This window comes from Vicia villosa, unplaced genomic scaffold (assembly GCF_029867415.1).
Source record: "Vicia villosa cultivar HV-30 ecotype Madison, WI unplaced genomic scaffold, Vvil1.0 ctg.000664F_1_1, whole genome shotgun sequence".
In the NCBI taxonomy this organism is placed as follows: Eukaryota; Viridiplantae; Streptophyta; class Magnoliopsida; order Fabales; family Fabaceae; genus Vicia; species Vicia villosa.
The window spans coordinates 348473-368248 of NW_026705296.1; the positions used below are offsets into that span (position 1 = coordinate 348473).

Below are 19776 nucleotides of genomic sequence, written 5' to 3' on the forward strand. Positions count from 1 at the left end.
TTATATATAAACAATATATTAGGCCCAACCAATTTTAATTATTATATTTGTACTATAATTGACAATCAAATTTCATTGCTATTTCAATTGAGTTGTCTAAAAAATAATAATATTTAATGTTAAGTTCTCAACTTTTCAAGTTGCTTCATGAAGTTCTATCTTTTATATTTAAGTAATCAATGGTGTCACGTCATCACACTCCAATGATAAAAAATGCTAAGGAATAGAACTTAAAAGTTAAGCAATCTCTAAGTTCCCCCCATTGGAGATGTTGATCTTAACTAACCGGCATTTCCAAATAATTAAAACCCTATAACGATTTATTGTCCATTGCTCCAAAGTTCAATATCGTACATAGGACTAAAGTATTCATGTTCATATCCCACCGTTAATAAGCTAGCTTCTTCATTTGGAGGAACATATGAATTGTCTATCATATATGGTTCTGTCCAGAAACTATCACTCAAAACATCCATGTATAAAGGAAGCTCATAGTCATCAAGAATTGAACTTTCATATGATATTGTGGCTGCTGCAGTGTCCATTGTTATGGAAGAGAATCCACTCGATGATGGGGTTGAAGACAATGGATTTGTAATATTTGGAACAATATTGTTTTCTAATGCTCCTTCAAGTTTATTGGCTTCTTCCATTGCAGGGTGTTTATTTGAATTTGAAGTTTTGGATTTTTCTGTTTCACGTTTAGTTTCAGACTTATTATTCTTTATAAAACGCTTTTTCAAGTTGGTGTGCCAATGATTCTTTATCTCGTTATCTGTTCTCCCGGGTAAATTTGCAGCAATCACTCTCCATCTGCATTGCAAAATTTGTTTCATCATCATAAAAAAACCCTAAAACATTATGGCAAAACGTTTCATTCCATGTAGGAAATAAATAATGTAGAAGGTGATAGTGCATTGACATGTAAATGATACCTATTACCAAGTTTTTCATGAAGCTTGATGATAGTCTCTTCTTCTTGTTGAGAAAAGTTTCCTCTTTTGAGATCTGGTCTTAGATAGTTCAACCACCTTAATCTACAACTCTTTCCACATCTTTCAAGACCTGAAAACATTATTTCATTATAACAGATAAACTAGAAGAAAAAACCAACCGACACACATGAATAAATAATTATTTGTACCTGCAAATTTAGGTAGTTGTCGCCAATTCCAGCAGCCATATCTAGTTACATAAGCAATCAACTTGTTGTCTTCTTCATGAGTCCACTTGCCTTTTCGCAAACTATTTTTGTCACCACAAGAGCTTCCATCCATGTTCTCTTACTACCAAAAATTCTTAGTATGAGAGTGTGTTGCATGTGGTATCCTATATATTATGAAAATTAAAAAAAAAAAATTGTGAAGTATCCTAGACTAGAGTTTATTTGGGTTTTGATTTATCTACCAATCAACAATTTATTGTCCTGTTACACTCTATATTAATTTATCAATAACCTGCTCGTTTGAGCGAATTTGGAAAAGTAAATCTGTAAAAAAACACAAATTTTTCTTAGCTTTTGAAAAATTTTTCAGTCTAAACCCTCAATAAAATAAAATTAGTCAGCAAATCTAATGATGTGGCCCTACTACGTAATATTTTTATATATTTATTTATAAAAAGATTTAAAATGAGGAAATATGAGATATATGTATTTCTTTCATATAGGGATTTTTCAAAATTCTCTAAAATGAAGGGGACAAATAACTATTAATCTATAAATTATTTAATTAAAATTTCAAATATGATTTGTTTAGAGAGAACTCGTATTCAACTAAATTTGAAAGTAATTAAAATTTATATTTATTAATTTTGTAATAATCCTCCATAGATTTTAGTAATTTAAAATTCAGTTGATATATATAAATAATATCTGACTAACAATTATTTCACTTAAAATTTTAATTTAATTTTAAAAAGTTCACTTTAGATAAAATTTGTTAACAAGTTGAGCTAAAATGAGTTGAAAAAAAAACGTGTTGGTTTTAGAATAAAATTGTAGTACAGACTGATATAGACATGCGCATGTGATATAACTACTAGTTTATTTCCTTTGTGTCATAGTGACCATAAGTTTTGAATATCTATAACTACGGATGATATTAGAACATGGCTCAGGCTAGGTGAGAGGACTCTTTAGGTCTTTTTTTTTTTTGGATAACCAATTTTTTTTTTAAAATTTAGAAATAACCAACATTTCAAATTAATTACACAAATAGTCACTTTTTTACTAAAAACACACGTTGTCGCCAGGGGTGGCGACAACACTTACCTTTCAAAGTAGTCGCCAATGGACCTGGCGAAGATGTATAAAAATTGGGTGTTGTCGCTACCCCCTGGCGACAACACCTCCCTTATATGTTGGTAATCCGACATGTTTTTTTTCTTCAAAATTTGTAGTGGTTTTTTTAAAAAAAAATTATAACGGGAGTTATTAATCATGTGAGAGACCTATGAAGGTCATGCACCGTAGACGGCACCTTAGAACATTATATGTAGGGTCGGACAATAGGGCAATTTCGGGCTCAAAAGCCTCACCCATCCCAACCCGCAGTTGAGTCATATAAGCTCATTTCTGCCCATTTTCTTAATCGATTTGGACGGGTTGGATTGGGACGTATCGCGAGTTATTTCAAACGGTTTACAATAATACCCCTAAACCAAACTGCCGGGGCGAACGGCCCCAACCTTTAACTATTAGGCGTTACCTATAACTCAAACTCAACAATCTCCACCTTAGTCAATATCAAACCTCTATGAAGATTAAATGGATAATGTCATATCGTAGCAACTGGGATTGTGTAGTTCTTTCTTAACACTAAGAAACGTGTTACAACACTACAAAAAAAAAAGCTTATTAGAGACGTGAAAATCACGCCACAAAGTGAAAAAACACATCACAAACCAAAATTTGCGACGTGAAACATTACGCCGCAGGAGGCAAGGTGGAAACTCAGTAGTGACGTGATTTTCACTTCACTATTTAGTGAAGTGAAAATCACGTCGCTAAATTTGGACCAGATATTCACACAGCTTAAAAAAAAAATTTCTAAAAAATGTTAATAAATAATTTAAGAAAACAGTTTAAAAAAATAATAATAAGAAATTAATACAAAAAAGTTAAAAATTAAATAAAAAATTTAATTAAAAAAAATTAATTAAAAAATTTGAGAATTCCAAGTGGCTCTACAAAAAAAATTAGAATCTGGACTGAAATAGTGTAGTCAGGGCTATAACGATGGAATCTAAATCTAAATATATTAGAATAAATAGTGTAGTCAGGGGCTACGATGGAATCTAAATATTACGAGAAAAGTTTTAAAAGAAAAAACTTTACGAGGGGCTAAAATCAAATCTCGCTAACATTACAAGAAAAATTTATATATTTAACCCTAAAAAAAAAATACTAAATTACATGGTATTGTTCTTAACTAACAAAACATTCTTTTAATAAATATAACATATAATTATATGTTATACTTTTAATATATATTTTAATTTAAGAAATATAACATATAATCATATTATATTTTATTTTTTTTAAATATATATATTTAATATATATTCTACTTTTAATATATATTTTAATTTTAAAGAAATGTATTTTCAATTTAATAACAATAACATATATTTTAATTTAAGAAATATAACATATAATCATATTTTATTTTAAATATACATGTATAATATATATTCTACTTTTAATATATATTTTAATTTAAAAAAAATGTATTTTCAATTTAATAACAATAACATATATTTTAATTTAAGGAATATAACATATAATCATATTATATTTTATTTTATTTAAAATATACATATAAAATATATATTCTACGTTTAATATATTTTTTAATTTAAAAAAAATTATTTTCAATTTAATAACAATAACATATATTTTAATTTAAGAAATATAACATATAATCATATTATATTTTATTTCAATTTAAGAAATATAACATATAATCATATTATATTTTAGTTTATTTTAAATATACATATATCATATATATTCTACTTTTAATATATATTTTAATTAAAAAAAATGTATTTTCAATTTAATAACAATAACATATATTTTAATTTAAGAAATATATTATATAATCATATTATATTTTATTTTATTTAAAATATACACATATATATATATATATATATATATATATATATATATATATAATATATATTCTCCTTTTAATATATATTTTAATTTAAAAAAAAAATGTATTTTTAATTTAATAACAATAACATAACATATATTCTATTTCTATTTAATATATACTGCACATAAAGAAAAATTATTTTCAATTTAATATTTTCTGTTTTTAAGAACAATAACATAAAAAAATATTATTAATATTTTTTGTTTTTAAGAATAATATCATTAAATACTTATATTTTGTTTAGAAAATAAAAAACATATTATGAAAATAAATCTAAACATTTTTAACATTCTAAACTCCTCAACTCCTAAACTCAAAATTAACATTTACATCATATACATTTTTATCATTCTAACAATTTAATCTACTAAATTGGAAGGAAAAAATCAAAATACCTCTTCTTCAATCTCCTTCTCCTTGATTCCTCTTATTCTTCAATCTTCGTCAAAACCTAACAAAAACATTAAAATTTAAGTTAACAAATATATTTAAAAATTCAAGTAATTAAAAAACGAAATTATACTAATTTGTGTATGAAACTTACCTTTGATACAATAATGAAAGAAATTTGTAGTGAAAATTTATGAATAAGAGGTATAGAAAATATGGGTATGAGATGAATAGGTATAAGTTTGGAAGAGAGAAAGAGTGAAATGGGGAAGAAACGCAGCTGGGTCCGAAAGGAAAACGAAACGCGCTTACATATAAGACAATCAGCGACATGAATTTCACGTCGCAACCTGCCACGTGTAATTCACGTCGCAACGCACCCAACGGTCATGAATTAGATTCCTTCACTACAAAAGCCTATAACGTGTTTGTCCTATAAGCCAATCGGCGACGTGAATTTCACGTCGCAACCCAACCACGTGTAATTCACGTCGCAACCAATGCCAACGGTCAATAACTTTAATGCCTCCCTTAATTCATGTTTGCACCACGTCAAATTCGTTCAGGTTCTTTTTATCTTTAATTGTTGCGACGTGTATAACATGTCACAACTTTTTTTTTTCAAATTTCAAACTTCCCACTCTCTGAAATTTGCGCCTTTTTAAATTTTTTTTTACTTTTACTTTAGCGACGTGTTTTACACTTCGCAAATATTTTTGTTTTAAAAAATTCTGACACCCAACTATTGTGATGTTATTTTCATTATTTTATTAATACAAAAATGGTGACGTGATTATCACGTCGCAACCGCCTTATTTTAGCCACATGATAATCACGTCACTACTTCGCGTGGCTAATGACCACTTTTCTTGTAGTGCAAGTCCAAAAAATGTTTGAACTTGTCATTAGTGATTGGCTTTGTGAACATATCAGTTGCATTCTCTGAAGTGTGAACCTTCTGAAGTAATATTTGTTCGGAAGCCTCCAACTCATTGATCTTGTGGAACCTCACATCAAAATGCTTGATCTGAACATAATACGGCAGATTGTTTGCCAAATAGATAGCACTCTGACTATCACAATGCAACTGATCTACATCTTGCTCAACACCTAACTCTTTCACTAACCCTATAAGCCACAATGCTTTCCTGGCAATTTCAGCTACTACCATGTATCCTGCCTCAATTGTAGACACAGTTACTATAAATTGAACTAATGATTTGTAGTATAAAGTCCCCCCCCCCCCCCCCCCCGCGCTCAAGATTAAAGATATACCCTATTATAAACATCATATCATCTAGATCAACTGCATAATCAGAATCCACATATCCTGCAATTGATGAAATACCATGCTCCATGATGAAAATGATACCACGATCCGTTATTCCCTTCAAGTACCTTAGAATCCACTTGACTACTTCGAAAATGGTGTTTCCCAAGCTTGGATATGAACTTGCTCACTTAACTAATTGCTTGTGCCAAATCCAATACAGTATAATCCATAGCATATATCAAATAACTAATTGTACTGGAATAAGAATCTTAGAAATGCCTTCAATCCAGTACTACAATAATACATTTCATGACAAAGCTTTCACCTCAGGAAAAATAAAACTGGGTATAATGCCAAGGCGCACCATATTTTATTTTTAAAAAAATAAAAACAACATATTCCCTCAGTTTTTATTATAACCGAGGGGAAAAACAACTCAGGAAATGCTTCAAATCCCAGCTATTGAAGTTTATGTTTTTATTTGTTTATAAGTGTAAACTAAATAACTCATCCCTTCAGTTTCCATAATAACCGAGGGATAAAATAATTAGACTTTACTATAAAAGTACTCGTTAAATAGATTTTACCCTAATCCATACTTATATGTAGCCTCCCTAACTCGTATGCATCATTCTTTAGGATGGATTGTAAGACAGAAAATTCTTCAATGTTTTTCTATTCTTGAACAAAATATTTTTTTCTACCCTTGCAATCTATCTCACATAATTGTGTTGATGTTGTTGTTGTATTTTTGGAACAACACTCAATTAAAGAAGGTTGAAAAAGTTCTATGTGATAGATTGCAAGTGCAGAAAATCATTCTTGCTTCAAGTTAAATAAAGAATGGAGTTCAACCTTTTAAAAGATTAGAAGTTGGATGCATACAAGATATGCCATAAAATCTTAAATTACAACGACGATGATGAATTTGGAATTTTTTAATATTCTATGTAAACAATGTAATGTTTTAAAAATAAGATTATTCACCTCAATTTTCTTCTAAAATCGAGGGGTGAACATATTTTACCTCAGTTTGTGTCAAAATTGAGGGAATAATATTGGCGTGATTATTGAGGATTTTGATCATTGTCCTTAAATAAATCATTGTAGTCCATTTCATGACTATCAACACTTAAGACACTACCATTAGTGATCCACGTGAAACATTATAAACTTCCATTATAAAAAAATTATGAATTTCAAAAAGAGCATTCTAATTACCATTGTGAAGCATCATGAAATACTTGAAACTATCTACATCCACCACTTTAAGGTTTGCCATAAAAAGATCTCTATGATGGATTGCAATAGCAGAAAAGTATTTGGGTTTAAGGTTCGTGTTCTTATATATCTATTCGAGCAGAAAATCATTTGTTTATCAAACACTTTTTTTGTTTTATTTCAAAAATAAATGCATACAAAAGAAATTGAATTGATCATGCACCCAATATTTTCTCTTCCCCAAAATTCTTTGATTTAAAGATAAAATCGAGATCTTTAGAAAAATTAATTTTTTTGTGTAAACAATGTAATATTTTGGGTAAACAATGTAGCTTGTAAATAAATAAATTTATTAATATTATGTGTAAACAATGTGATGAGTTTTAAAAAAATCTATATTACCCTCAATTTTAGACTAAAATCGAGAGGTATGATGCACTAGTTTTAAAAATAATTAAAATGCAGATACTGGGGTTCGAACCCATGTGCATATAACTTAAGCCTTCAGTTTTATATTAATAGAGGGGTAATGTGAAAGCTTTTTATGACACGATTCGTTACCTCGCTTTTGTATTCAAGGTTAATTTCATTTCACGTCTGAGGTGAAACATGTTATTTGTAGTAGTGATCTCTGGATCTGTATTCGGACACTGCCTTTGGAGACTACTTTAAGCCATACAAAGACATATTCAATTTACAAACAACTTTGCCATGTCCAGTGTCATTGAGACCCTCTGGCTGCTCCATCTAGATTTTCTCGTCTAGATTACCATGGAGGAAAGTTATTTTGACATTATCTGCTCTAAATACATATCTTTGTTGGCTATCAGGGTTAATACTTCCCTGATAGAAGTGTGTCTAACCACTGGACTAAAAATCTCATTATTATCAATCTCCTTCAGTAGTGAATACCCCTTTGCCATTAGGTGGGCTTTGAAATTTTCCCCATCTTTTTTTGTTATTGCTAGATTTTTCTTGTACACCCACTTGCAACCTGTAGGTCTTTTTCCTTATGGCAGATAAAGAAGATCCCATGTTTCAATATTTTCCAAGGACTCAATCTCCTCCACCATAGCACTCATCCACTTATCTTTCTCTTGGCTAGCCATATCCTTTCGAAAAGTATAAGGGTCTCCTGAACTGGTAAGAAGAGCGTATGTTGCTAAGTCCTCAAACCCATATCTTGTGAGGGCACAAATCCTTTGACAAAACTCTTTGAGCCTTACAATCATTTTATTTGTTCTTTTAACATTACAACCTTTAGCCAATTTAAAAGAAAAACAATGTTCACCACCTTATCTTAAGGATATGAGAGCACATGAAAGCAAGGGTATTGAAAAATAAAAAGTTGGGGAGAAAAATAAAAAGGATATGTTTTGAAACAAAAACTTAAGTAATAATGGTGCAATAAAAGAAAAAGAAAATTACTTTGTGATAAAACAATTCAAAAATAAAAAGTCAACCGTACAAAAGAAAAGACATTAAAAAGAAAAGACTTAATTACAACTTTAGTCCCTCTATTTTATCTTTTTCTTGACTTTGATCCCTCTATTTTAAAAACAACTATTTTAGTCCCATTTTAAGGTTTTCTGTGCAATTTTCGTCCCCCAAATTTTTTTCTATAAAATTAGTCCCTATTTTTGTCTATTTTTCAACAGAAGACTCAAAAGGGGGACCAAAATCGTGATTTTAAAAATGAGGGGACCAAAATCGAAAAACAGACAAAATAGGGAGACCAAAGTTGCAATTAAGCCAAAATAAAAACGTTGTAAGAAAGTGATTCAAAGTGAATTATACAACGAAATTTATTGTTTAACTCACTTTTACATAAGTGTATTCAAACATAAATCTATTCTACTAAACTCAATTTTGTAAAAAATCAATTCTCTCAAACTCAATTCTGCTAGAATTAATTTTGTCTACCGTCAATCAAAACACACTTAGTGGAATCCAAACACACTTAGTGGAATTTGGTTCCTTCATTTATTAAGAAGGAATTTTTTAAGAATAAATTAGTTTCCTCTTCTCACTAGTGCAGAAAAGATATTTTACATCAGGCGAAAAACACATTTTACATCGGATTTGGGTCCGTTGTAAAGACAGGTGATGTAGTAAATCAAAGACATTTTACATCGGGCAATAGTCCGATGTGAAAAATGCACTTACCGCATCAGTTAACTGTTTAGTCAGATGTAAAATATGGGTTTAACTTTTTTTTTAAATAAATGCAATATTTAACATCGGTTTCCTTTCATACCCGATGCAAAATGATGGTTTTTACATCGGTCGCAAGTCTAACCCGTTGTAATATGTATGTTATCTTTTTAAAAAAATTAGACTATTTTTTAGTGAAATCGAGGTGGAATCCCTGTAATTTTGTTTGATACCTAATTTTTCATATTTTTTCCAACATCACACAGACCACATTTAAGTCTCCATTTGATATCTAATTGTTCATATTTTTTCAACCAACCAGTTAATTTCATTGCACCAAATAGAAAGAATGCAAATGATCTTTAAAATAAACCATTGAGTTACAAAAGTTATAATCTAGGAAAAGTGTACAAAATTACACTGTGTAAGCATTTGTGTCAACATAATGAATTGAGTTGATACAAAGATATTTATATAGATGAGAAACAAAAAAATGACACGATATTGTTCCAATCCCCATATATCATTGAAGAACTTGAAGAAAGGAATCCTACAATATCAAACATGATATCAATCCAACAAGAGCAAGCAGAATCATATACCTGCAAACATCAAGGACAAAACACACTTTTATGAAACATCATCAAGTACTAATAAATAATTGGGATAATTGACATTTACCCCCTGCCATATAGGCGAGGTTCGGATTACCCCCTATTAATTTTTTTTTTTTGAATTACCCCTTTGAAATATAAAAAGTTCTATGATTTACCCTCCTAGGACCCCCCTGTAAACTTGTTTTTTTGACTTACCCCCTTGGGTTTTCACTGTTTTTTACACGCTTAGGGGTACCCTAAAAATACAGGGGATAATCCAAAAAAAAAAATTAATAGGGATAATCCGAACATCGCCTATATGGCAGGGGGTAAATGTCAATTATCCCTAAATAATTATAATGTAAGTAATACATCTATTAAAGAAAAATAAAAACATAGCCACATAATTTAAATCTCAAATTTTAGTATATTGAATTATAAATTAATGTGATTATACTACTTAACTCATAAGATAGAAAGCTTCAAAGTACGTTTTTGATTTTGAACACCAACTGTTAAGGTGCCTTTATGTTCTTTAAGATAGAAATAATTAATCTTATGACAAGAGAGAATGTTGGTTGCAATAAAACAATCAAGTAAATAAAAATGATTATCGAACTTACTGCAGCTTCAACATTTGCAAGAGATTCGTCATTAGAACCGGAAAGCATTGAGATGATACTCAATACTATACTCTCTACCTGCCAGATAATAACAGATGATTATTTAGTACATAAAAGATTTTAATAAGTTTAGTTTCACAAGTAGAGAGTACATGAAATCACAATTGGCAAACATAAAGTGGCATGGCATTTTCCTAGGACATACAACAAGTAAAATGGAAAGCCAGTGTAATTTTCAACACTCCAATTTAGTTTTAGGAAATTGAATATGTCAAATATATTGCTAGTTTGTCGGAGTAGTATTTTATTTGTCAAAGTTTAAAGTAAATAAAAACACTATCTCTATCATAGGATCCTTGAAACACATAAGTTCAGGAGGAATAAAGTCTAGCTCCTGATCCATAAAGTAACCTTTTCTAAAATTTGGTGAATTCAACTCAGAACATTAGTTTTCAACGTTAGTAGTAAATTAGAATTTGTAACATGAACTGTATCCATTATTCATGCAATGAAAGGATAGAAAATGAGTTTTATAGTACTTCCTCGCAGAATCTGCAACTCCCAAATTACACTTTATTTGACATTAAGGAATTATGAAACAATAACACATTCAAACTAAAGGTATTGAAGATAAACTTACTATACTAACAGGTTTAACAATGTAGAGTAAAATTCAAGAAAAGATATAATTGTATAGTATCACTTACCGTATGAACAGGTATCCAGCGCTTACTTGCAAGCTCGTAATCATCAGGATATACTGTAAATAAAACAGAAAAACTTCAGTTTCGCAGTTTCGTGTGGTTAATAAAATCAAACCAAAATCACAATTTTTTTTTAAAAAACCAACCATTAAGGAACCATATCTCTGAGGTGAATTTCACTGATGGTGGATTATTTGGTTAATTGGAAGAAAAGCTCATTGTAGCATTGAAAAACCCTCCCTCACTATGAGAAAAAAATCCAATAAATCGACAAACAAAACAGCATAGAAAACAAAACCAAAAAACACTAGTAATTAGTAAAACCTATGCAAGTACATTTTCAGAAACCTAAGAATTAGTAGAATCAACAGAAACAATATCACAAATAGTTGGTGGGAAATGATATTGAAACCAAGATATAGATAGATCCAAATAGTTAACAACATAAACAAAACAGCAAACAAGTTAGGAAAACATCATATTCGCAAGAATCTCAACAACTAAATAACAAGATAAATTAATTTAGAGAAGGAATAATGAAATTAGAGATAGGCTTAGGGTGAACTAGCTCATGAACGAAAATGAATCTGAAAGTGCTTACCCACTTGCAAAAATAATGAAAGGTGTTGTTGGATGGTGGTGATGATGACCAGATGGATGATGGTTGACGCGGTTGAGCGAAGATGGAAGCGAGGTCGCTGAGATGAAGGGCGGATGAAGGCAGTAGCGTCGTCGAATTAGTGCAGAGCGGCTGAGAAATCAAACAAAGGCGAAGCGTTGAAGGTTGAATGACGGAAGTGAGATGGAGGAAGATTCGGACGGACGAATCTTGATGGATCTGGAAAATGAAAATGAGGATCGTTCTCTCGTTTTTTTTATCTGACCCTCCAATTGGTTGAGAATAGGGTTTTAGCGAAACTAAAAACATTTCACATCAGATATAACAGGCCCGATGTAAAGGTCCATCTTTCACATCAAGTGCAAATTTAGGTCCGATGTAAAATTCGTTATAACAAAACTTTATCTTATTTACGAAACTGTCACCGTAATTTTTTTCATCAGTGGAGTTTTCACATCGGTGCAAATCTAGGCCCGATGTGAAATCCTTTATAACAAAATTTCATGTTATTTACCAAACTGCCACCGTGTTATTTTTCACTTCAGTGTAAATAAATGTTTGATGCAAAATCTCTAAATCAAATATTTTTCACATCAGTAAAAATAAATGTCTGATGTAAAATCCTTTGACAAATATTTTTCACATCATATATTTTGAAACCTTATTTTTATTTTTAGTAGTGTCTTTTAGATTTTCTTAGTTTGTTTTTTTAATTTAATAAGAACTAGTTCTCTTGTAAAAAAAAAAACGCTAGAAACATAGGATTGGAGAGCATAGAAGTGCCAAGATGATCTTAATTTAGCCACACAAAAAATTATATACATTTTTAATTAAAGACTAGATGATAGTGAAAAAGAGATTGACATTGACATGAGTTAGTTCACAACAACAAAAATAGTACAGTAGAGAGAAATATACGCTAAATAATTTCTCATATTGGTTCAAAGTACCACAACATTACGCCGCAGAGGAAAAACAGGACAAAGTAGTAATCACATGTTGTTCTTGTCATCTGCCGGCATTTCCAAAAAAACTAAACCCACACAATACTGCAACAATTTATTTCCCATGGCTCCAAAGTTGTTCATCGTACACAGGACTGAAGTAATCATGTTCACACCAGACAGGTAATAATGTAGCTTCTTCACTTGGAGGGACATATGAACTGTCTATCATATATGGTTCGGTCCAGAAATTATCATTCAAAACATCCATGTATGCATCCATTGAAGGAAGCTCATCAAGAACATAATTTTCATATGATATTTCTGTAGTTGTTGGAGTATCCATTGTTCCACTTGAAGATGGGATTGAAGACAATGGACTGGTAATATTAGGAACACTATTGTTTTCTAACACTCCTTCAAGGGTGTTGTCTTCTTCTATTGTAGGGTTATCTGAACTTGTATCTTTGGAGTTTCCGGTTCCATTATTATTGTCTGACTTATTATTCTTTACCGATCGTTTTTTCAAGTTGGTATGCCAATGATTCTTTATCTCATTATCTGTTCTTCCTGGTAAGTTTGAAGCAATCACAATCCATCTGTATAGTAAAATTTGTATGATCATCATAAAAAAAAACTTAATACTATAATAAATACAGAAAATAAATTCTCTTGAAAAAAATTTAAATATTAATAAGTAAAAAACATTAAAATCTATGCCGGACTCGATTCAGACTGCATTAGCAGTATGATTTAACATAACATGTGACCGTATCATGAAGTGCATCTGACAATTTCAACCACCTTCATTTTCAAAATTTTCGACTTAAAATTAAAATGTAGAACTCTAAATTTCAACCTTCTTATATCTCTCATATGAGCATTTCATATATCTCTTAATCGATATTGATGCCACAATAATCGTAATATACATCATAACACGCAACATGCAAAACTGCATATGGGACCTAATCACAATTTAGAATAATGAAAGAAAAAAAATACTTTCCATTCTATCTTAGATTAATGAGAATCCACTATTCCATTCTTGAAAAATAAGTGGTGACACTCGAGAATTGACTATATATATATATATATATATATATATATATATATATATATATATATATATATATATATATATATATATATATATATATATATATATATATATATATATATATATATATATATATATATAAAAGTTCTTAAGAAACACTCGAATCAACAAAGGAAAAAAAATCATAGAAAAAACTCCATAGTTATGGGTGACAAACAAGCATCTCCTTCCATTTTAGTTAGTTTAATCCTGTAAAAAAATTTTAAAAAATGCAACGGGACAAGCTAATATAGTTGACGATGCGAGCCTAAAATTTTGATTTACTCTGCAAAAAAAAAAAATGAGGACGAGGTAGGACAAACCCGTGGGCACTATAATTTTTAAGTCTAAAAATACAAAAATTTATGATAATGCCTGAGTCCGCAAAATCCCGCAAAAAATAAACAAAACAAGCATGCTAGACAAACCTAGCCGTTTTGTCACCAATATCCGCAACCCAAATAAATCCCCACCAAAATCAATCATAGATCTTGAGCATCGAGAAAAGCGAAAAAGAATCCCTAGGAGAAACAAGTCGAGTGAAGAAAGAAATAACATCTACAAAACCAAATAGACATCCGGCTAAACAACACACCACCTTAAGGTCAAGCTTAAGAGTAGGTCTTTCTCCCAATTCCAAAGAGAAAGATTGCTCGTAGGAAAACAAGAGTGAACTCACTTCTAAGAGAGAAAAATAACAGTTATCACTAAGTGATTGATCGATAATTGAGATAGTTCATACCACATAATTGAGATAGTTCAGACCACAACATGTCAGATCGTCTATACCTAAACTCACCCTTTTTCCTCTACCTAGCCCCTGAAACATTTCAAACAACAATAAGATTGACGACAGAAGAGGTAAAATCCTACCCACCCACAAAAAAATATTATACCACATAGAAGATGCAACATAACATCAAACAAATAGATGATCCACTGATTCGACCTGCCCCTGGCACACACCCCACCACAGCCCACTACATAACTGAATAATACCACCTCTACTAAGATTAAGCCTAGTAGACATCCTTTCCTACAAAAAATGATCAAGAAAAAACAACAACTTTAAAAGGCACTCAACTTTTCCAAAAGCTCACGAGCCCCTAGACAACTCGAGCAAACATACACTCTTCTTCAATTTGATAGCAAATATAATATATAGTAAAGAAAAGAAATTTTAAATTCCCTCCAAAACTAAAAGATACAAATCAATCATATAGCACAAGATGTATTTGTCTGATGCCGCTGAGAACAAAGGAAAAGTAAATAGGCCAAAAGAAAAGGACTCAAAAACTGAATGCTATAACTCCAAAAACAAAAGATACAAACAAACAGAAAAAATAACCCCAACCAAGACAAAAAAATCAAAGCAATAAAATCTCTCCCCTGAATAAAGGAGCATAGGCTAGATCTTAGCATACAAGAATTCACTGTCAACATAGACAACAAACATGGAGAAAAAAGTTAAGAATACTCCACCACATTACAAGAATTTCTAGGCAAGTTAGAGAATTACAAGAATTGGCCACAGACCTAATATTACATCATTTCTAAGTTGTAAAATGCTCTTTTATTTTGCATATTTCACATTAGTTGATGCTAGAAAAAATAATATCATTATTGGAAATCTAAATCAACCAAACAAAAGAATGTCATATAATGACAAGTTCACTCATAATCCTATACCTATCATCCAAATAAATAAATAACTCTAAAAGCTAGGAGCCAAAGATCCTTAGATAAAACCAATTTACAACCAAATCACTTAAAAATTATATACCACACAATTGAAGCTACTTCATAAATAAAGAACAGATGAGAAACTCCACACACATAACACATGAAATTCTATATGGATCAAATAAAATCTTAAAGTCAACTCTTGAATAAGTGTATGGTAGTATCATCCACAATTTAGGGCTGAGTTGCAATCATATATTAATCCAAGATAAATAATAGTTTTATTCGAGATAAATAATATAGACATGTTATTTCAACATTATTAATAAATACCATATATCAAAACTTATAAAATACTCTCTCAATAATAACATATAAATAAAAAAATAACTTAATAAGAAAACCAATTAATAATCATTTTTTAATCTTTTAATAAGATTTAAGCAAAAATTTAAAAATAATTAATTAATTGTTGATTATGAAAAAAATTACATTTCTAAACAAAAACAACTAAATTGATTAGATTGAATAAAGTTGTTTTTTTTTTTTTTTTAAATTATTTGTGACCAAAATTGGGTGCTTTTTTGTTTAAAATTAGTACACACTATGACACTAATAAACCTTTGTCTTAATTCAAAAAGTAGAAAGTAATAATTAAAAACTGAAAACCATACTTATGTACAGTATAGATGTAGAAAAGTGTCGATTTAACTTTTCTGAGAATAAAATACTATGTAAAAATGTTTCCTTAAATATAGAAAAGAGAGTTCCAACCAGACAATGATTTATATTATTTTATTCAATCTCTTTGAAATAAATGTGTTGAGTTTATGCTACATTAGGAAGTGATAGAGCATTGACAAGTTCATGATACCTATTACCCAGTTTTTCATGAAGCTTGATGATAGTATCTTCTTCTTGTTGTGTAAAGTTCCCTCTTTTGAGATCTGGTCTTAGATAGTTCAACCACCTTAGTCTACAACTCTTTCCACACCTTTCAAGACCTGAAAACATTATTCACATAAACTAGAAGAAAAAAAACCAACCGACACACATGAAGAAAATTATTATTCATACCTGCAAATTTAGGTAGTTGTCGCCAATTCCAAGAGCCATATCTAGTTACATAAGCAATTAACTTGTTGTCTTCTTCAGGAGTCCACGTACCTTTTCTCATTCCAGTTTTGTCACAACAAGGGCTTCTCACCATCTTCTCTAACTAACTTCTACTGATTCCTCGTATGAATGTGTTGTTGGGTATGTTGTCCTATATAAATAAAAAATATTTTTTATTTTTTATAAGTTAACTCTTTCGTTTTTCGTGGAAGGTCGCTTCTATAAATTAAAGTATTATTTAAAATTCAAAGTCAGACTTTTTTAAATTGTTTAATTTTAAATGAAATTATTTGCCATTTGAACTTAATTTGTTTTGGTTATAATTGAAGGATAGACTGATATAGACAGACATACATGTGATGTGTTTACTACTCGTTTATTTTCATATCTTTTAAGGACCACACGTTTTAAATATCCACCTTAAAAGAAACCAATATGAAAAGGCTAATTTCGTGTTACACGAGATCCTAATTTTCAAAATTCCGAATTTGTTGGAATGTAATAATAATTATTGGACAAATTACTTTCATATTTAATATGCAATCATTCATTTATTTCAAAGCATTTTACTTTAAGTTAGTTATACGAATTTATTGTTATTGAATTGACTGAATGAATTACAAACCACTTACAACTAGGGGTGACAAAACGGGTCGCCCGCCGCCCGTCCCGCCTTATGCCCGCCAAAAAAAGAGCGGGGCGGGCATGTCCGCCAAATAAAATAGGCATAAAAGTCATGTCCGCCCCGCCAAGATGGCGGATATATTGGCAGGCGGTGGGCTTACCCGCCTATTTTTATTTATATTTTTTTTAATAAATTAATAGACTTTTTTTATTTTTTAATTAAACTTTTTCACTTATTTTTTAAAATAATTTTTTATAAAAGTAACTTTTTAACAAATTTACTTAAAAAAAATATTACATATATTTATAAATAAATATATAAAATAAACCATCAAGAATTGCAATTACTAGAATTAACTAAAAAAAAGTAAGTTTTGGAGGAGGGCGGGCTTTGGCGGTGCGGGCTTTGACGGGCGGCGGGTTTTGGCGGGGGCGGACTTTGGCAAGCGGCGGGCCTAAAATCCCAACCCACCATTTTTTTGCAGGTGCGCGGGCCGGCCCCGGCGGGCCACACCCCGTGCCAGTTATGACAGTTCAAATTGTCTTGTGCAAGAATTAAAAGATGGGTCTTGCTAACCAGTGCTCTCAGGGAAATGATTAAGCATTCATAAAATAAACTATTTTATAGAAATTTTAATATTTCAATTTTCAAGACATTAAATACGCAGATTACCGAGATAAAGTTACTATTTTAAAGTCCTAACATCAAGAATATGACAAGGCCCGAAGTGATAATAGGGTTGCATATAGCAGAAGATCACTAAAGGGGTTAATAACATCAGTAGAAGGGGTGTGGGTGTAATCAATCTCGAAGAAATTGCAACAATATTGAAGGTCAACAACAAGAACAATCGAACTAATAACCAAGGGATAGTTTTATGTTGCGATTCTCAATCTGATTTCGATATTAGGAGATGAAGTATGAGGTATTTGGAGGATGTTGACAAAGGCGTTACGGTAAAGGTGTAGAATAACATCAATGAACTGGGGATCTCAGGTGATGACACATATGAAGCCTATGTGAAAGCGATCAAAAGTATGGAGCAGAGAGACAAAGGTGGAAAGAAGGCGCGGGGGGGAAGATCAAAAATACGCAATGAGTATAATGTCTTTCAACATTAAAAAGGGTGGCAGTATTTTGAAAAGAAAAAGACTCAACTGGATAATTTAGAAAGGAAAAGAAAACATAGTATTCATACAAGAAACAAAATTGCAGATTCTGAATGACGATATTATGGCTAGCCTATGGGGAAGTAAAGATATAGAATGGACTGCTAAAGATTTTGAAGGTGCTTCAGGAGGAATCATCCTAATATAGAGAAAGTGAGCGATAAAACCATTATACAACTTCAAAAGGGAAGGGTGTGTTTGTCTATGTGCGGAGTTTATAGGTCAGGTATATGCTTTCATCAATATATACTCCTCTTGTCTGTTAGAGGAAAAAAGAGATATGGTTTGAATTAGTAAGGTTCAAAAATTCGGAGGGGGCGGAATAGATTGTTGGTGCTTAGGAGGGGACTTCAACTCCATTAAAGAAAAAAATTAAAGAAATGGAAGAACAGTGGGGTTAGTGGGCGGGGAGATTCGAGAGTTAACTGAATTCATTGACAAAATGGAGTTATTAGATGTCCAAACACTAGGAAGCAAGTTTACTTGGGCCAACAAGTCTGGCAATGCCAGAAATAGGATATATAGATTTCTATTTTCTTAAAAATATGGTGGATAGTTGGAAGATTGTTGGACAGGTTGTTGTGAACAGAGACATCTCAGGTCATGCGCCTTTATGGATGAAGTCAAATGACATTGATTGGGGGCCAAAACCTTTTAGAATCAACAATGGTTGGTTCCAACACAGGGACTTCTTAAATTTTATGAAAGAGAAGTGGAGGCATCTCAAAATTGAAGGGAGGAAAGCTTATGTTTTGAAGGAAAAATTCAAGAAGCTGAGAGGTTGTTTGAGGGAGTGGAACAAGGAGGTTTTTGGGTGGTTGGACCTAAAGTTTGAGGAGGCTTCTAAAGATTACAACAGATTAGATGATTCTTTCAGTACCGAGGCATTAGAAGAAATTTAAAGGAAATTACATCTTAAAGAAATCTTGCTAAGGCCGAAATCAAGATAAAAGTGGTTGAGTGAAGGTGACAAGAACTCCATATTTTTTCATAATGTCATTAAGGATAGAAGAAGAAGGAAAAACGTTAATAAAATTACCAATGGGAATGGTGTTTTGTGTGAGGATGTTAACTCAATCAAGGAGGAGGTGGTAAGGGTTTTTAAGGGAAGATTCAAAGAAATGCATAGGAGTAGACATGAAATGAGGAGGATAGAATTCAAGAAATTAACATAAGTGGGTAGGGATATGTTGGAAGTGGAGTTTACAAGAGGAGAGGTTAGGAAGGCTGTGTGGGAATTTGATGGAGAGAAATGTCCAGGACTAGATTGGTTGAATTTCAAATTTATTCAGGGGAGTTGGGATTTTTTTGGAAGAAGATTTGTTGAAATATGTGATGAAATTTAACGAATTATCAACAATACCTAAAGCCATCATTGCTTCATTCATAGCTCTCAT

General features: G+C 31.0%; 2 protein-coding genes across 2 annotated transcripts; both read right to left on the bottom strand.

The window, feature by feature from the left end:
* Positions 1-320: 320 nt before the first annotated feature.
* On the bottom strand, positions 321-1277 carry LOC131630252 (transcription factor MYB14-like). Its single transcript, XM_058901047.1, has 3 exons — positions 1145-1277; positions 936-1065; positions 321-813 (listed from the first exon to the last, which is right to left on the bottom strand). The coding sequence occupies exons 1-3, from the start codon at positions 1275-1277 to the stop codon at positions 321-323; spliced, it is 756 nt and encodes a 251-aa protein (XP_058757030.1).
* An 11356-nt stretch (positions 1278-12633) lies between these two features.
* On the bottom strand, positions 12634-16711 carry LOC131630251 (transcription factor MYB14-like). Its single transcript, XM_058901046.1, has 3 exons — positions 16547-16711; positions 16344-16473; positions 12634-13286 (listed from the first exon to the last, which is right to left on the bottom strand). Exons 1-3 carry the CDS (start codon positions 16677-16679, stop codon positions 12803-12805), a joined length of 747 nt encoding a protein of 248 aa, XP_058757029.1. The 5' UTR covers positions 16680-16711; the 3' UTR covers positions 12634-12802.
* Positions 16712-19776: the final 3065 nt, after the last annotated feature.

What these genes read in the sequence shown, in the direction of transcription:
- LOC131630252 (XM_058901047.1), bottom strand. Translation starts at nt 1,277, where the DNA reads ATGGATGGAAGCTCTTGTGGTGACAAAAATAGTTTGCGAAAAGGCAAG. An exon ending in ACAACTACCTAAATTTGCAG is followed by an intron (nt 1,066 to 1,144) that starts GTACAAATAATT and finishes TAATGTTTTCAG; the next exon opens with GTCTTGAAAGATGTGGAAAG. An exon ending in CATGAAAAACTTGGTAATAG is followed by an intron (nt 814 to 935) that starts GTATCATTTACA and finishes TTTGCAATGCAG; the next exon opens with ATGGAGAGTGATTGCTGCAA.
- LOC131630251 (XM_058901046.1), bottom strand. Translation starts at nt 16,679, where the DNA reads ATGGTGAGAAGCCCTTGTTGTGACAAAACTGGAATGAGAAAAGGTACG. An exon ending in ACAACTACCTAAATTTGCAG is followed by an intron (nt 16,474 to 16,546) that starts GTATGAATAATA and finishes TAATGTTTTCAG; the next exon opens with GTCTTGAAAGGTGTGGAAAG. An exon ending in CATGAAAAACTGGGTAATAG is followed by an intron (nt 13,287 to 16,343) that starts GTATCATGAACT and finishes TTTACTATACAG; the next exon opens with ATGGATTGTGATTGCTTCAA.